The sequence below is a fragment of the Talpa europaea genome (genome assembly GCF_964194135.1).
Source record: "Talpa europaea genome assembly, chromosome: 1".
Lineage (NCBI taxonomy): Eukaryota > Metazoa > Chordata > Mammalia > Eulipotyphla > Talpidae > Talpa > Talpa europaea.
The window spans coordinates 29,933,380-29,951,371 of record NC_140073.1 but is presented as its reverse complement, the minus strand read 5'-3'; the positions used below and the strand labels follow the sequence as shown (position 1 = coordinate 29,951,371).

The following is a 17,992-nucleotide window of genomic DNA, read 5'->3' as shown; positions in this document are numbered from 1 at the left end:
TAGTCTCTTGTCTATATTTTGTTTCTTTTGATGTTGGAGACAAATCTTCAAGACATCATTAAGGCCAATATCAAAGATCTGATCACTTATCTTTTCCTGTATGTATTTTATGATGCCAGGTTTTATATTCAAGTCTTTATTTAGTTCATTTTGAATTAACTTTAGTATATACTGTTACTGATCTAGTTTCTTTTGATTGTAGCTATCCAATTTTCCCAGCAACATTTATTGAAGAGACTGGATTTTTGCTGGTGCATCTAGGCTATTTGCCATATTGGGGCTCACTGAGGCAGCAGTAGCCCACATTGCCATGAGAAAGGCTATCTGCTAGGGGTGTGGCACTCAGCTTGCTAGCTGGGTGGGAGGAAGAGACTGGAGTAGCTGAGGCTGCTGGCAGTGATAACTGTGTTAGTCACTATGGAACATGGAGGTTGAGGTCAATTGGTGCCAGTAGGAGTAGCTAGAACTGTGCTGGGGCCTTGCAGGCATGAACTGTCTTTTGTTGTGATGTTTCTTTGTTTCTTTGTTTGTTTTGCTGTGCAGCAGCCTTTTAGTTTGACATAGCCCAGCTTACTTAGTTTTGCTTTTGATTGGCTTGCCACTGGAGACAAGGCCACAAAGATATCACTTTGACCAACATCAAAGAGTTACTATGTTTTCTTCTATATATTTCATGGTTTCTGGTCTAACTAAAGTGTCAAAAGCTTACCATGGAGAAATAATGACTTCTTCAATAAATGGTGCTGGAAAACTAGAAACCACAAGCAAAAGAATAAAACCAGACTACTGGTTCAATCATACACAAAAACTCATTCAAAATGGAAAAGACTAATACATAAAACTGGAAACCATAACATACATAGCAGAAAGCAAATGCTTATCATTACCTTGACTCTTGATTTTTATGACAAAACTTCTGCCACTACTTTAACTGCCTAAAGAATTGGTGATCAGTGCTGACATTTTTCCTTGCTCGTTTTCCCTTGTTTCTAGAAATTGTTTCTGTCTGAGTTCTGACTAGAGAACAGTTTTCCCCCTTATTTTGCAAAGGGGTCTATCAAAACAGGGAATTTTGGCTGTTGCAATAAAGCAATCTCAGACTGCGTAATATTCAAAGAATCTGTGACAGCTTCAGCTTTGTGGAAGGACTCCACTCTACATAGTCTTATAGGCAGCCAGACAGATAAAGTCTCTGCTATTTTTATTAAGGTTTCCCTGTATGATAGCCTTCCATGGGCAGCTAGAGATAATGTGGAGGTTTGTGTGAGATATTTTCCGTAGACCTCAATGGAATTACATTACTTCTTAGCTCTAGAGCTAGAGTTCAGTCATATGGAATCAGCCACCTATAAATGAGTTCTACTCAGAACATAACCATTGGGACCCCAGAAAGAGGAACTGGAAGGCCTAGCCTATTGCTACCAGAGTGTCTGTTTCATTTATTTATCTTTTTAATTCCCCTTTATCATTCTGATACATATTAGGTTCAGTAAAATCCTAGCAGTCAACAAATATTAGGTAATAATCAGGTTTGTGTTTACTTTGTTACTGATTCTACTTCCTTAAAATTTATATCATTTGGGAGAAAATTCATGTTTTTATGGGGTATATATTTAGAATTATAGATTCTTTTCCTGGATGTTTTGCAATGTTACAATTAGCTCAGAATAACAAACAAATATTTTTAAATATCAAGACATTACCTCTCAGTACTCACTAATTTCCTGATTACAGATTAATGTCTTTTTGTCTTAAGTTGTATTAGCAGTGATACATGGTCAAAAGATAATATCTGGTGCTGTAGAAAAAATGATATGTTTTTGAGTGAGCCTTTTCTGTTCAACAGTCTAAGAAATTTGATGTTTTTATCCCCAATCTTCAGATGAGAAAACAACGTATTAATGTGTTAGTGGTCAGAAGTTTGTAGTTATGTTTGTTCCCAAAGTCCATGTTTTAAGCTATGGTTATCACTTTCATTCCAGTTTTCCCTGATAGATCTAAGTGTCTATAGGACAGGGGCTTTTATATTTTCATCTCTGTAATCAAAGGATGTGTGAGCACAATGAATTTTGAAAGAATGAAAACAACAGAAGCTTTTCTCATGACTCAACCCCCTCACTTTACAAATCCTTAGAAAAGATATAATCTAGCTGCAACTTAAGCCAGTACCTCACTGCAATGAATGTGAAATACACAGTTTCTCCTTGAAAATAAGCTTTAAGAAAAAAACTTGATTGATCTTATAAATTGCCATAGAAAATATGAGAGGGAGGAGATCAGGTGAATAGAGATTTATTCAACTCAAGAGTTTAAATATTGCAAGAATACAAAGATTTGTTTGCATATGGATTTTGATAGCAAATTCACTGTAAATCTGAAATAGGATTCAAAGTTTTGCTTAGGACGAATCCTATGAAAAAATTTGAGTAGTTACTTGTTTATGGACGTGAATAAGAAACTCAATGTACAGGTGGGATTCTTCATTGAAGGCAATTACAATATGATTTTATGTTGCCTACTTTGCCACATTAAAAATATTTAAAGATCAAGCATAGAAACCAAATATTAAGTAGAAACTTCCTGCCATGTTTTAGAGGTGAATAACAAACATATTAAAATAACCCCATTCTATTTAGTCTTACAAGATGACATCACATCTTTGTGATTTGTGAACAGCAGGAAATCCTGTGATACTTTGAAATCTGTTACACTTTTTCATTTTGCCTTCCAATCCACTGCCATTTGCAAATTCTTTCATTTCCACATACTTTTATGGGGTGTCTTCATGTTTAGCAGTGAGATGTTGCCTGTATTCTTGGGCAATTTGCATTTGAGTGATGGAGACTAAGAATCCTGAGTGCAAGATGCATGCTAAGTACATGTATGTGTATAGGCTGAGTCACAGGACAGGGAAGACATGCGTGTAAGGAGTTGAAGAAACTGCTAGTTGTTGGGGTGTGAAGGATGACTATGTGTACCTCCTCCCCCTGATCAGAGTACCTGGATTTCTGGAAATTTCCCTTCACTTCTGCACCTGTGACAACACAATACTCATTCTTGGCACATATTTTCAGCTCACAAGACACTTAGAGAATCAAATGAATGTGTTATCTTTGCGAAATCTTCCTTTTAGTTTGTCAACAAGGTAATATAACATAGTGACAAACATAGGTCCTAGCTAGTTTTGAAGCTGGCTTCACCATTTGTTAACTGTGTGACTTGGGCGAGATGGTGAGCTGCTTGTAGCAGACACCTGGCATTAATGATGCAGGAAGGACTACACAGAATCCCCACTCAGGTATCCCCAGCAGCCATGTTCCCTGTGTCGCATTTACAAGTCTGTATTGGATCAAACTGGGATTTAAGCAAAATCCTAGGACTTGATATAGGAAAATAAATTTTTTTTTTGGTTTGTTCTTTTACTTGGGATGATTAGCACATGGTGTGATGCAGCCAACCTCACTAATTTGTCAGAACTCGAGAAAGATTCAGAATTTTATAGTGAACTCAGATACCCCATGCCCAGACCATATGATTTACTTGTTTGCTTGTAGCAAGTGCTCACTGTGACAAACAAACCTGTGAGACAAGGGTAGCCACACCTATTTATGATTTTAAAACCCCCACAGTGTGCTGAAAAGCTTCCAGTTATTGTCTGTGTTGGTTGCATCTCACACTACTGGGACTACACAGAAGAACCTGCCAGTGTTAGGAACACATTGAAAACCTGAGCACCTTGCAAGAGCAGTGTGGTTGTATGTAAAATGAAATGCCTGGTTACAGCTTAGAGCCCTTGCACAGAGAGGAGAAATGTGCAGTGCTATTAGCAGGTGTGCAAAGAGTCCTAGTGATTCCTCGTGAGTCCCGGAAAAGTGCAGTTCCCAGGCAAGGGACAGCACCACTACTTTTCTCTTTTTCAGTGCCAGCCAGGTATTTTCTAGTGTCTCCCTGGAAGTTGTAGATGTATACCTCTGCTTGTCTTTACTCCTTATGAGTCCCCTGTGCTATACAGATAATGTCTGTCCTGTTGGAGCACAGCAGGTTTTTACTAGCCTCATGGTTTCATTCTGGGAATGGAAACATCAGAAAATGGGAAAAAATTTGCATAGCATTTACCATTCCTGCTCCTGCTAGAAATTTCCCAGTGAATCAAGGACAGGAGGAATTATTTATAAAAGCTATTTGGAGAATGTATTCTCCAAATTGGAGTGATTTGGAAAGGGGCAGTTGTTTTAAACTACGTCTGCCCAAGCCATCAGGACATAGGGTTATTTTGGTTATCCAAGAAACTTTCATTCTTGTATTTCCTGCTTTACTGCAAAACTACTATGGCTAGATGGTTGTTACCTAAATCCCATTGGTGGTTGAGAAGTGACAGTATCTGTGTGGATAGTAACTAATTTGGGGGAGCTTTGGATATAAATGTTTGAGGTAGAATTTGCTGTTGCTTCATTGCAGGGAGGTTCTTTCAGCCTAACACAGAGAAGTTGTCTGTGAAGATTAATCTAGTTCTATGTGTCTCTGGGTGGCCTGTCATCAAAAATACTGAATTAACTTCATTATCCAGGGTCAATCCTCCCTTTCTGGGAGACTTATTCTCCAGTCACTTCTCTATTTCAAACTTTCAAGCAGTTGGTGATCCAAGGTGTGTCCCACAAAATCACATACCTGTACGATGTCAGATATGACTGGCTCAGAGGCTGTTGAGATTTCCTGGAGATTAAAAATAAATGCACACATAGTCTGACTGCAGCAGAGGAGGAAGGTACTGGAGAAGCACCATATGCTGAGGTCTATATTTACAAGCCGTGGGATGCTGGATGTCACAGAAGTATATGTTCTGAGTGATATAAATCACAAGGAAGAAGATGACAGTTGGCAGGAAAAGGCCAACTGGCATTGCCCAGAATAAAAGGCAATATCTTTTCTTTCTACTTGGCTGGAATACCAAGAGAGGAGAAGGTCAGGTTTCAAACCACATTCATAGCCCAGTGCACAACTCAGAACTTGTTAAGGTCCAGGAATCACTATAGCTGATTGTCCCTGAGCTGCTGTGTCCAACAGGACACTGTTGGGGGAAAAAAATCCAACATGCTAATTATTCTTTATGTGTTATATGCCAGTGTTAATTAGAGGTCTTGTCATATAAGACTGGAATAGTTTAGATATTTCCAGGAGAAGTAGTAGAAAATTCCCAGGCAAAAATGACTATATTCCAAGAAAAAATTGCATGGAGACATTTTATAACAAGGTGATGCTAGCATGCAGTCTCCAGCTTGTCTTTCTGCAATGCTGTCAACTTCCTTCAGCTCAGAGGCAACGCTTTGGGCTAGAGAATTTATGTATGATCCAGGTGTCTGCTGATTCTAAAAAGCCAGCTCCTGGAGCAAGGAATGCTTAGAAGAACTCCTTTTAGCAGGAATGACTGAAAAATGAGTCTGGTTGACTATCATAAATCGAGTCTTGAAGTCAATCAGCAGCTTTAAAAGAATTGGAACAGTAGTTCCCACACTCTGCCTCCTTCTCATACTACTTTCATGTGAAATTAATGGCATGACCAATAAAAGCACTCCCCAATCAAGTATATTTGAAAACATTGCATATCCTTTTTTTTTTTTAAGATTTATTTATTTGTTTGTTTATACAAGCACTGGGCACAGTCAGAAGCATGGGAGGGTTAGAGAATCCACCAGAGCCAGAGCGGGGAGCAGAACAGGCAGACTGACGAAATACACTGCTGAGGAGAGCAGTGGGTACAGCAGGAGAGGTCTGTGCACCATGTGGGACCCTTGCTGAGGTCCAGGATTGAACTGGTGCTGTAGAGGCTGCGGGCAGCTTCGCAGCCCAGAGCTCAACTGCTGTGCCACCGGGGAGGCCCAACGTTGCATATTCTTATTAAGTTTTTCAGGGTTTATAAATGTGAGTATTTGAGACTGCAGTACTAAAAATAATGAGTTTAACCTAACCAAGAGCTTCCTGAACTTATTTATTCATAGATAAGTTTAAAGAACACCAAATAATGTCTTGGATGACTATTTTGGGAAGCAGTGAATCAGAGAAAAGTCATTCAGGACCAAAACAGTGCTGAACATCCTCAGTTAGTTTTTGTTTTGGTGATTCAGAAGCTAGGATGGCGTCTGCAGTTAGGAATGTCTTCATGACCACCTGCTCTCATTCACTGCTCACTATATAAGTGTCAAAAAAAATGATTCTTCAATGTGTTGAACTTCTGGGGGAAAAAAGGAAGTTGGTTCATTCTGCAACTTTCACTTAAGGTGACTAACCAGGTCTAATTGGTATGTTGACATGAGCATGTTTTAGGTGTTTACTGAAAGGTTAGTGACAAAAGAAATTAATGTCCTGGTGGGCTTGTGTTTTTCTCTGAGGCAGATATTGATGAATGTACAGAGGGAATCATTGAGTGCCACAACCACTCCCGCTGCGTTAACCTGCCAGGGTGGTACCACTGTGAGTGCAGAAGCGGTTTCCATGACGATGGGACCTATTCACTGTCCGGGGAGTCCTGTGTTGGTAAGCAGCTTTCAGCCATGCCCTCCATCCATTTGCACTTTGCAGGAGGGGCAGCCTGCTTTTCATTCTATTCCGCTCCCAGTGTTCAGATATGATCACGCCAGTTAAATTTATCAAGTTTCCTCCCTCTGCCATTCTGGAATTAGGCCAGGGATTATGCAGTGTGGGGATTAGAATTTTATACAGAAACTGAAACAGAGGTCCAAAGCCTAGGTGGGTATGTCATGGTCTCTTGTTCTTTCCAAAGGAAGCCAGGATGGCTTGTTGAAATTTTGAATAGTATGAAAGGCAGCTGTGGGAGAGAAGGAAATAAAATGGAGTTAGAAAGTTTAGTTTAAATCCCAGCTCTTCCACCAAAAAAAGCCTGTGATATGTAAAAATTAGTATACTCGTGTTCAGATGTTGTTAGGATTAAATGGGACACCATATATTTAAACATCGTAAGCTTTGAATTGATGCACACATTTGACCTATTGGCATTAACCTAATTATTTTGCTATTACCACCACCATCATCCTTACGAGGTCTCTTTTCATGATTGATATGCTTCTGGTTATGTTAAATGCTGAACAGAGGAAGTTAACAGATGGAATTCTTCACCTTCTAGACCTTACAATTTCCATGAAATCCAAAGAACGGATCAAAAATGTAATTGTTTCTTTGATAACCTTGGCCAATCCAGCTTTTTCCTGTAATGTGACCCAGCTGAATTCTTAATACTGACTTGTTCAGATTGCTGAATTAGGAAATGAGAAGTTGATTTTTGAAAATTTGTTTTCTCTGCTCGTTGCATACTTTTTTTCCCCTAAAAGTTGCTGCTGAGACCCAGGCAGTGTTTTTCCCTCTTCTCCCCTGAGGTTGCCCGAGAGCAAAGATAAATCATAGAACAAAGGGCATGTAGGACGAACTGTTCTCCACCATCTTGCTATTCCTGTTGAGAAGCATACAGGGTTGTGGTTAAAACATGCAGACTTGGGCCTCCCTGGTGGTGCAGCGGTTGAGCGCTGGGTTGCGAAGCTGCCCGCAGCTTCTGCAGCACCAGTTCGATCCCTGGCCGCCTGGCGAGAGTCCCACATGGCGCACAGACCTCTTCTGCCCGCTGCTCCCCTCAGCAGTGGACTTCGTCAGTTTGCCTGGTCTGCTACCCGCTCTGGCTCTGGTGAATTCTCTCAGTGCTTGTATAAATAAATAAATAAATCTTTAAAAAAAAAAAAATGCACCCTTGAGCCAGCCTTCCTGCAGTCAAACTCCAACTCTGCCACTGCTAAGTAGCTTACTTTGGGCCAGAATCTATCTCGTCTCTATCTCAGTTATACCCTCTTTTCAATGGAAATATTGATAACTAGTTCATTTAAGTGTCAGAAGAATTAATTTAATTAATGTCTGTTGGATATTCTTAAAATGTTAGCTTTTGTTATCTTAAATGTTCTTACCTTGTCAACATTATGTCTCATACTCTTTGTGTTTCTTTTACTCATAAAATAATGACTTGCAACATTTGGGTGAGGTTTGTATTTATCCTGGCTTTTCACATACCCCTTTACACATGACCAGGATCATTCCTGTGTACACCTCAGTGTAAATAGATGTTATGTGAATAGATCAAATGACTCTTTTTGGATGGACATAGAACATTAACATAGATGGTAACTAAATTTGGAGGCTAAAAATAATTTTGAAAACTGTAGTTGACACCATTCAATCGGATACTGTTAGCTTTGTAGTGTATTGACAACTAGATCACCTAGTTGATTTATTTTCTTACCTCCTGGACTTTCCATGATGTTGCACCTTCTTTGCCTTTGTACATACTGTCTCTCTGGCTGGAATGGAACAGGAATCTGAATCAAAGACAACCCTCCCTTTTTCTTGATCATGTGGATTCCCATATGAATTTCAATTCACTTTCCTTAATACAGCTTTGTTTTCACTAGGCCCTCATAAAGCATTTTTTTTTAAGATTTTTATTTATTTATACAAGCACTGGGTACAGTCAGAAGCGCGGGAGGGTGAGAGAATTCACCAGAGCCAGAGCGGGGAGCAGAGCAGGCAGAGGGACAGAGGCACACTGCTGAGGGGAGCGGAGGGCGGCAGGAGAGGTCTGCGCGCCATGTGGGACCCTCCTCCGGTGGCCGGGGAGCAGCCGGGGATCGAACCTGCAGAGGCTGCGGGCAGCTTCGCAACCCAGCGCTCAACGGCATTTTTGATCTCTTCATGGGAGTCATCACCTCTCTTCTTTGCTAACTCTAGGCCTCTTACCCTGGTATGTGTTTATGTGGCTTCACTTGTTACAAATCATATAAATTGTTTACTCCAACTTGATTATGGACACAAGATAGACTTTTTTTTCCTTCTGTCTCTACAGTGATACCATTTGGTATTTGGTGTTCAATGAAAAAAATGTATTGACTTCATGTACCTGATTAAGTAACTCAGTCTCAGAGAGGAGGACATCTTGCTCCCAGACACAAAGCTGGTTTGATACAAGTTGAGACTCAAGGTCAAGGGTAACTATACCCTACATGCCAGGGGCAGTCCTGATTTTTGCCTGTTGATCTGATGTAATTATCAGTTGCTCTCTGTCACTCTCTCTAATCATCCCACGAGAATGACAGACATCAAAATCACCTTACCTGTTGAGCTCTCTCTGCCATGCCCAGAGGTGGGATATAGGACTCCTGCACAACCTAGGAGGCTCTTTCTTCATCCATGAACTGATCCCTGGTCTCCATGGGGATGCGTCAGTGGATTGGAATCCTTGACAAGGGACTAGAATTGTTTCTATTAGTGGCACTTTTCATTTGTGTAATTGCTAGTGTGAATGATGTTTCCTTTATACACTTTCCGAAATAACTTTTAAAATGGCTTTAATAAGGACAAACATTTGACCATCATTTAGTTTTTCTTCAGTAGTTGAGAGTACTGTGTTGCTTTAGAATTTCTCTTGGTGAAACATGTATAAATCAGGTCATTCACTTTCTTATTACCACCTTCTAACACCTTCCCATTGAATGGAAAGGAAATTTCTAACTTCTTTGGATGGCCTGTGTCACTTGAGGTAATATTGTTCCTACTTAGGCTCATTGTCCCTTCGTAGATTCATCTCCTACATGTTAGTATTATTTTTTTGTTTTTTCATGCTTCAAATATGACAGTGAACTTACTCAGATTCAGAGTCTTTGTCTTTGCTGTTTTCTCTGCCTGAACTATTAAACATGTGTCTTACTGCATGTATTTCTTCATGTTTTCATTCTTAGCTCAAATGTTACTATTTCAAGGACCTACCTGACCATATTACCTGAAGTTATCCTTCTCCAGTCACTTCATTATATCACTCTGGTACATCTTATGTAGCATTTCAATTCCTAAATTTACTATGCCTACATGCCTGTGATTGTCTGCCACACTATGCAAATTCTTTCAGGACATAAGCCTTATCTTTCTCAACACTGTACTATCAGCCCCCTAACAAGGTAGATGCATAGAAAAGGTACAGTGCATAAATGGCAAGTGATTGAAACAACAGAAAATCAAAGCCACCAGATAAGGTCAAACCAAACAGAAAATAAATATGACATCAGTAGTTGTATTGGTTGTGATCCATAAGATGTTACCTATCACAAAATCATGTATTTTATCCCAGAAAAAATATTTATTAATTATAACTATTATACCAGCACTGTGTTAAGCCTTCTGGAAGTGAGTGTGAACAACAAGATCTCTGTTCCTGAGGGATGTATGACCCTGAAAGATTCTGAATCATAACAAGATACCTTGATGGCAGGGGAAATTAGCACCTCAGAATAAGCCCTAAATAATGTCTGCTTTTTTACTTACATTTTTAAAAAAGAGCAGCATTCAAACAATCTTGAAAATGTTTAGAAAGGGGTTTTACAACATGTTCTTTCCCCACCCCGAGAGTAGTGGGACTGGCATACATTAGAATTTAAAATACGGAACTTGTAGGCTTTAGGAGAATAGTCTCATGTCAGTCCATGCCATCTTTTGTTGGATGAGGATAATAACACCTGCTCTATTGACTCCATTGGTTGACTGTAAGCATCAAATGTTATTATGCCATTTAACAGCACCCAGGCAAGATTTATTATTTCATGAGTGAAAATGTTTCAGACTTGTCTCTTTTTCTTTAAGCAGTTCATTATTGAAGAAATGACTAGATCTAGGTATTACAGAGGCAAACAAAATCCCCATTCTTGGGCTTATCGCTTAGTCTCTCCGACTCTGTCTCTCCCATTTGCTTGTGTATCTTTATAAAGCCAGGAGCGAGGGAGCGGCAAATGTTTGCCAACTGGCATTTGCAGAGGAGTCTGGCAGATGACAGGATTGTGTTGTTCCTGTAGGCTACAGTGCGCTCTGCTTGCCGGCAGTGGTGGGACTCAGGGAGCTTCACAGTTTTAGCATAGAAGTTGCACACAATTGCTTTTTTATCCAGGCATCATTATCTGGGTCATTTAGAGATGAGAACTGTTAATATTTAATTAACAGTGGCATGTGTAAAGTGCAGAGTTTTACATATTTTTGAATATAAAATTCAAACTCCCCCAGATGTCAACCTCTCTCTGCTCTCTTTCATACTGTGTGTGAGTACGCAAGCCTGCTCCAATTCGTTCATGCCTTTGCTTGTTTGCTTTTCCCTGACCATTCTTATATCCTCATTTCCACTTGTCAAAATCCTAATGAAGTCCTAACCTAGTGATTCTCAAACCTGTTTCACAGTATATTCACTTGAGCAGTTTTTTAAAAATATCCATGATAGACTATCATGCCCTGGAGATTTGTGATTCAGTTGATCTCCTGATAGACGTGGAGACTTAAAAAAGTTGTTCTAAGTGATAATATTTAGTTAGTATAGACAAGCATCATCTTATATTTTTCTCTAATAATAAAAAGTGTGCCCCACTTATATGTCCGCCACAGCCATTTATTTGCATCTGTCTTATGGAACTTACCAGATCAGACTTGTCATCTTCATCAGTTTTTATAGCCTATAGTAGAGTTGAAGTCTTTTGGTATCTTCTATGGAACTGTGTTGAATTAAGTTGTATTGGTCACGTTCTTGTCTTTTAATCAAATAGAGTTTTCAAATCCTAGTGAAACTCATCTTGATCAGGGTACGCTTGAGGCTGACATACAGCTGCTCTGAGGTGATGTGGTGCGTCTTAGCTTCCCATGATTCCTTCTGCTGCAGAACGTGGTTGGGTAAAGCAGGTTCCCAGGCTCAGGAGTTGCTTTCTGGTTGCTGTAAATGTCCCGATGAGAATGTTCTTGTTGGAACAGCTGTTGCAATTGTCATCAACATGCATAGCGACATAAAACAACCTGGAGAGCTTCCACTGCAATCTGGGGAAGGGGATTTCCGTTTTAACTGGTTGTCACGTCAGAGTTGACTGAAATGGCTTAAGAATAATTTGGGTTCTGTTGTCACTGCCCTGTGCCTTATTCTTATTTAGTAGAGATTAAAAAGGCTGTAATCAGGAGATGCTTCCTGTGACAAACCTCAGTGAGGGGTAAGAAAGTAATGGGGCCTTTGAGGGAGTAGATCGCAGGCTTGGATTCAAATCCTCACTCAGCTCCTTTCTAGTGGCATATAGCAGGACATTTAACCTTGCTAAGCCTTAGTTTCCTGAGCACATAATGATTAAAATAACACTGAGTTGTCAGAAAAGTCATGACGCATTTTTTCTGGTTTTCAAGCAAAATGCATCATGACTTTTCCAACATCCCAAAACTTAACTGTTGGGATTTTTCTAATAGGACTATTCTTATATGCAAATATTCTGGCAAGTAGTAAATAATAGTCAACATTTAACCTCCCTTTACTTCAAAGTCCTCACCCATCAAATGAAGACAACAACAGTAGTAAGAGCTAACATTTATGGTAGCTTTATTGTGAGAGCTTACTTTGTGACAGGTGCTGCTCTATCAACAATTTATGAAAGTTCCAATCTTATAAATTGCCATGGAGTAATTGTGAGGATTAAGGTAACATAGGCCAAGAAGTACTGAACATTTGGGATTGAAGTGCTGACAAGTATTAGCCATCACTGACTACCTCCACTGTGTGCCATACACTGTCCCAGGGGTTTCTTGCATTATCTAATTTAGGTCCACATCCCAGGGAAGGCCCTCTCACTATCTCTGCTTTAGAGAAGAAGAAAATGAGGTCCCAAGGATTGAGATAATTTGTCTTGAATTCCAGGAAGGCCATCATCCAGGTATATTGATGCCAAAGCTTCTGCTTTTAATATGTTAACACAGTATTATTTTCTGGAAGGGAGGAGACCAGTGCCTACCTGAAGGTAGGGATTTAAACTCTGGGGCTGGAAGCCAAATGAGACAGGACAAAGAGAAAATGAGAAAAAAAATGCATGAGATTCAAATGGATAGTTGTTGTCTTCTGTCTGAATCAACAACTCTGGGGAAGCATTTTGTCTAGTGGACTTGAGGGCTGTGTTTGGGGGCCATCCTGCTAGGCCTGAGTCTGCTATGAAAATCTTAACCTTGTCAATAACGTCATCTGATTGATATGAAACCAGCGTAGAAAAAGGAAAGGAAGGGGCAGAAGGGTAGGGAATAAAAAATATGAAAAGTGGTGATAGGTAAGTTTTTGCCTTATTAAGTGTTTGCAAGATAAACTGTGTCAATATTATGAACATCAAAGACTTACGAATATCCTGAGAGTTAGAAGGGAAAATGAGTTATATAAAATATTCCAATTTGAAATGAGGTTGCATTAAATATCCATAAGACTCAGGTATGTTTCTCCTCTATGGCAGAGAAGAGACATTACAGGGTGTTTTAAACTAAGAAACATCTTTGTGGACCAGGGTGTTTTAAACTAAGAAAGTTTACGATGCAGATGCATGGACATTAATCCTGGGACTCTAATTGGATTTCCTCTTTGTTGAGCAGTAAGATCCACCATTCTAAGGTATTTCCATTTAGATGAGACCCCTCTCAGCCTTTCTTGATAAGATTTAGTGGAATTTCATTGACCTCAAAGTTGATACTGGTTTCTAAAGAACTTTAGATTTGGGTTTTAGTCAAGTAATAAATTCTATTATTGAATAGCCTTCCCAAAGGCAGGTGTCACCTGGACATGGAACTGTTTAACTTTATGCTTCTAACTAAAATCAGTGTGAAGTATAAGGAAGTGGGGCTTGGAGAGCCAGAGGGCCTCAGTTCCAAAATTGCCACGTCATGATCAAGTTGTGATGGACAGAGAGACCCAGCACAGACACCACCTGGGTGTGAGTGGAAATAGACAAGTATCAGTATACTCGGGACCCAGGATGGAGAAATTAGGAACATTTTACACCATCAAATGAGGTGTCTTCTGGATCCCCTAGAGAGGGCCATACCGTGGGTATTGATAAACCATTACAGATATTAAATCAGATGAGGAATGGGTCCTATTAAATGCTCTGAATGCTTTCTGCTTCCCTTCAAATTCAGCCACTTACACATAAGCCTGGAGTTGTTCAACATGTAGGGTAAATTAGATATATTCTGGAGACTTCTCAGGGAAGGCAAATTACCTTCTTAGTTTCAGTGATGAACCTTCCCAAAATGATGTGCCAATAGGGTTCACTGCACTAAACTGAGGTAGAAACAAGGAACATTAGTCACCCTCAGCCCATAAGGGGAACACATAATGCCTATGTGCTGTTCTTTACTTTGCAACTAAAACTTGACATTTTGGGGGATTATTCTAATAGGAGCTGAAACTAATTATCGGGTCTGTCCTGTAAGCAACTCCTCTTCCCCAGCCTCATTTTGTATTTTTTCAGCTGCAACTCCCCTATTCTTTAAATACCTTCCTAATGGCAGTTGTGACCAGAAAATTAGAAAATTATTTAACAAAACAACTCTCCATAAATACTCAGACGTTGCAATTACTACATCCACAAAAGTAAAGCTCAGAATTCACCCCTTAGGGACCCTGACACACTGTAAAATATGCAGGTGATTAGGGAGACAAGTGCTCAAAGAGCATCAAAGAAAAGTCATCCAGACTGGGAATGGTTAGACTTGAAGCAATAGAGGGTCTTTAGTAAGTATAATAACAAAAATATTAGTTATAGCTAAGATTGATTACTTCATGCTGTAGGTACTCTTCTAAGAGCTTTATCCTCAAAACTACTTCATCAGATGAAGGTTGTTATAATCTCTGCTTAATGAAGAAGAAACAGACACAAAGAAATTTGATAAATTGTTCATGGTCATAGAGCTGTTAACTGATCGATTTCTTCTAGAAACTGTTAATCATTATTCTGTATGAGAACTGTGCACGTGTAATATTTTTGAAGTCTTAAGCAAGAATTTTTCTTTATTGCCTGCTAGAGTCTTGTTGCACAAATGGTAATATGAAATCTCTAGTGTATCTATTGAATGCCAACTGTGTGTCAGTTCACCTTCAAAAACTCCTTGTGAGCTCGGGTAGCAAATGAGGGGAAACATCAAGTAGCACAACCATGTGTGAAAGAGCCTGTGTTCTTTCTGCTCCCCCAACTGCCTCTGTCAATTGTCTATTAATTGGAGATAAGATATGATAGGATTAAACTAAGGCCTGAACAGGAATGCTTATTCAGATAACAGCCTCATATTCTACTTCATCGTATATTTGTAGATTGACCCCTGCAATAAAATCCATGGTTTTATTTATTTATTTTTACAAATACTAAAAGGTTTATTATATTTTTGTTACACAGTTATGTTACACATTATGATACAAATACATTTGAAACATTAACACATATGGGGATTGTTAAATCATTTAATGTTTCTTTTGCAAAAAGATAATTTCTTTTAAGTGTTCATACCTGTAAATAAGTCCAATCCATGGTTTTTAAATTTAGTTGGTCTCGTGTGTGCACAGATGCACTGAAGATCTCACTTATCTGAACAGGAGAGAGTCTGAGGATGGTGGCCCTCTGGGCACATACATGTTCCCCTGCTGTGAGGAAGCCTATAGGTGGTGAGAGCTTCTAATATTGCTATGTGATGTCCATTGTCAGTCATGGGATCAAAAGTTCCTGAGTCAAAACATACCTATGAACTGTCGCTGACACAGTCTGCTTAGCAGCTGAGGGCCAAGCAGTTTGTTGTCCCGTGTCCCCAGCTGCTCTGAAGTAAAAAGCTGTGCTTTGGAGACCCTCTATTTGTGACGGGGGTCTGGTTTTTTGCCTGGCATAAAGACAACAAAGTGATTTTGATCAGCTGGACCTTATTCTTCTTCCTATCATTGGCACCAGGGTTATGACCCAACTGGGGTGATACCTCCAATGGAGTGTTAATCAAATGCTGGATCTTTGGACACTAACACTGGTGTATTTTTCAACAAGCATTCTGTTAACTAATATATTGGCGGAATTCTGAATTAAATATAAGTAAGCTGGCTTATCAGTTGCAGAAGTTTTCAGAGCTGGGCCTATACACTGTTAGTGCCCAAATGTATTTGAATTTAAAACCCTTCTTTCACCCAGGTGGCCTCTGGTTTTTGGTTCTGTAGTATAAACTGGCTAGTTAAGTATGAATAGACCCTGCTCTAGGAGTTTCTAGAAAATCTTATTTTTTCAGTATCATTGAAATAGCTGTTCAAAGGAGTTTTATTTCAGTTGTGAAACAAATTCAATTTTGTCAGGGAATCATTCAAAAGAATGTCTTTGTTCCATACTTTTTTTTCTTGTCATCTTTAAAACTAAATCACTCTACTCTCCTAGATTGAGTGATCTTCTCAAGACTTCCTGGGTATGTCTAGCTGATTTGTCCCTAAGCGCAATAGTCTCAGTCCTTATATTATTAACAAACATGTCTCTTTTCATATTGCCAACCTAACCTCTGATTTTTTTTAATGCTACTTAGAAGCATTTATGCTCTCCTTTCTTCTGTGGTGAGGACTTGGTGATGTGATGTTTCTGGCACAGCCACTCAAAGACAGAAATTTCAAGCCAGTTGATGATGGAGACTCTAGGGATATAAAAAGGAATGATGGGGATGTCATGGTGCCCATGACGTGTTTGTTTTACATGAGTGGGCCCAGTGGGAGTTCTGAGAAAAGAAAGTCAGTCTGGATGGGATCTGTGGGTGAGCAGGCTTTATCAGAGGGGTGAGCGTGTACTGACGGGCATAGGAGAAGTAACAGTTGGGTAATATGCCAGGAAGACTGATATTTTCCCCTAAAAAGTGTTTGGCAGAGCTATTAGGGTTTTCTTTAAGGCCTCTGTAAGGGCAGGAATGGACACTGAGCAGGTTTTCCTGATCCAGCAGACTAGGTAAAGGAGGAGTCCTGGAGCCCTCAGGGGTTTTTGCAGGGCTTTTATTGGGATTTACCTGGTACACAGCAGGCAAGTGTGCTGGGGGGCCAGGAGGCCGGCAGGCCTCCCAGCCTCCAGCAAGTCTTCACTCTATCTGGGCTCTCCAGCCTTCTCTCTTGGATTCTGCTGCTGCTGGCATCCCCATGACGCTGCCATTAAAAACCCAGTCTTAGCCCAGGTGAATCCCATCTACCTATGCCCACACCCTATTCCAGGTGCCCACCATCAGGCATGCATTCAGGACAGCAAGGATCCATCATCTATCCTGATGGCGGGAGGGCAGAAAAGCCTGACATTTTCTTTACCCTACACCTCCTTCTCACTGTAAACTTGACATCTTTGGAAAGACCCACAATCGCAGCACTTTGATGTCTTTCCTGCATAGAAGTTGGAAGCTGATAGTATGCAAAATCTAAGTTTGAAATGACCTCTGATTTTTCACTTCCTGACTAGTTGGCTGTCCCAGTTAGCAACAGCAGAATGAGTGGGATATTCCAAAAAAAATTGTTTCCTAACTTTACTTCCTATGAACTCAGTTGCATGTAGCTGAGGGCAGTGGTGCTAGAAATGTGGTACTCGGAATAGCAGCATCACCTGGGAAGTTGGTAGAAATCAAACTTTTTTACTCCATCCCAGACCTATGGAACCAGCAAATCTTGGAATAGGGCTCAGTAATCTGTTTTTTTTTTTTTAAAGATGTACTTTATTTATGCATACGAGAACTGGGATATAGGCCAGAGGTGTAGGGGGTGAGAGGATTCACCAGAGATAGAGTGGGAAGCTCAGGTGGCTCCACTGAAATACACTGCTGAGGGGAGCAGCAGGTGAGATAGGAGAGGTCAGCTGTGACCTAACATGTGAGCTAACTCCCTGGCTGGGGATAGAACTCATGTCCCAGTGGCTGGTGATAGCTTGATAGCGCTGAGACTTTAACCTCTGCACCACCAGGGATCTTTCCCAGTAATCTGTTTTTTTAAGAAGCCCCTTTTAGGTTGCCCACCTAAATTGAAAACCACCTGGGGAGTTTTATTGAAAGCTTTCAGGGGGATCTGTGAATGCCCTAAAACTTTCTGTACGCTTGTGTATATGTGCACACCTGCATCCTTTAGAGGAAGCAGAACCAT

The 17,992-nt window shown here is 40.0% G+C and overlaps 1 protein-coding gene across 3 annotated transcripts in view; it reads left to right on the top strand.

Moving 5' to 3' along the window:
* Nucleotides 1-17,992, top strand: part of NELL1 (neural EGFL like 1) — a gene marked incomplete at both ends in the record, with an annotated part of 742,470 nt that overhangs the window by 697,972 nt on the left and 26,506 nt on the right. For 2 of the 3 annotated variants that reach the window (XM_084239443.1, XM_084239441.1), the window contains one exon: nt 6,391-6,531. The exons of the other annotated variant lie outside the window; for it this stretch is intronic. In XM_084239443.1, coding sequence (XP_084095569.1) covers nt 6,391-6,531 — 141 coding nt within the window. The remainder of the gene's footprint in view (nt 1-6,390; nt 6,532-17,992) is intronic. 3 annotated transcript variants of the gene reach the window in all.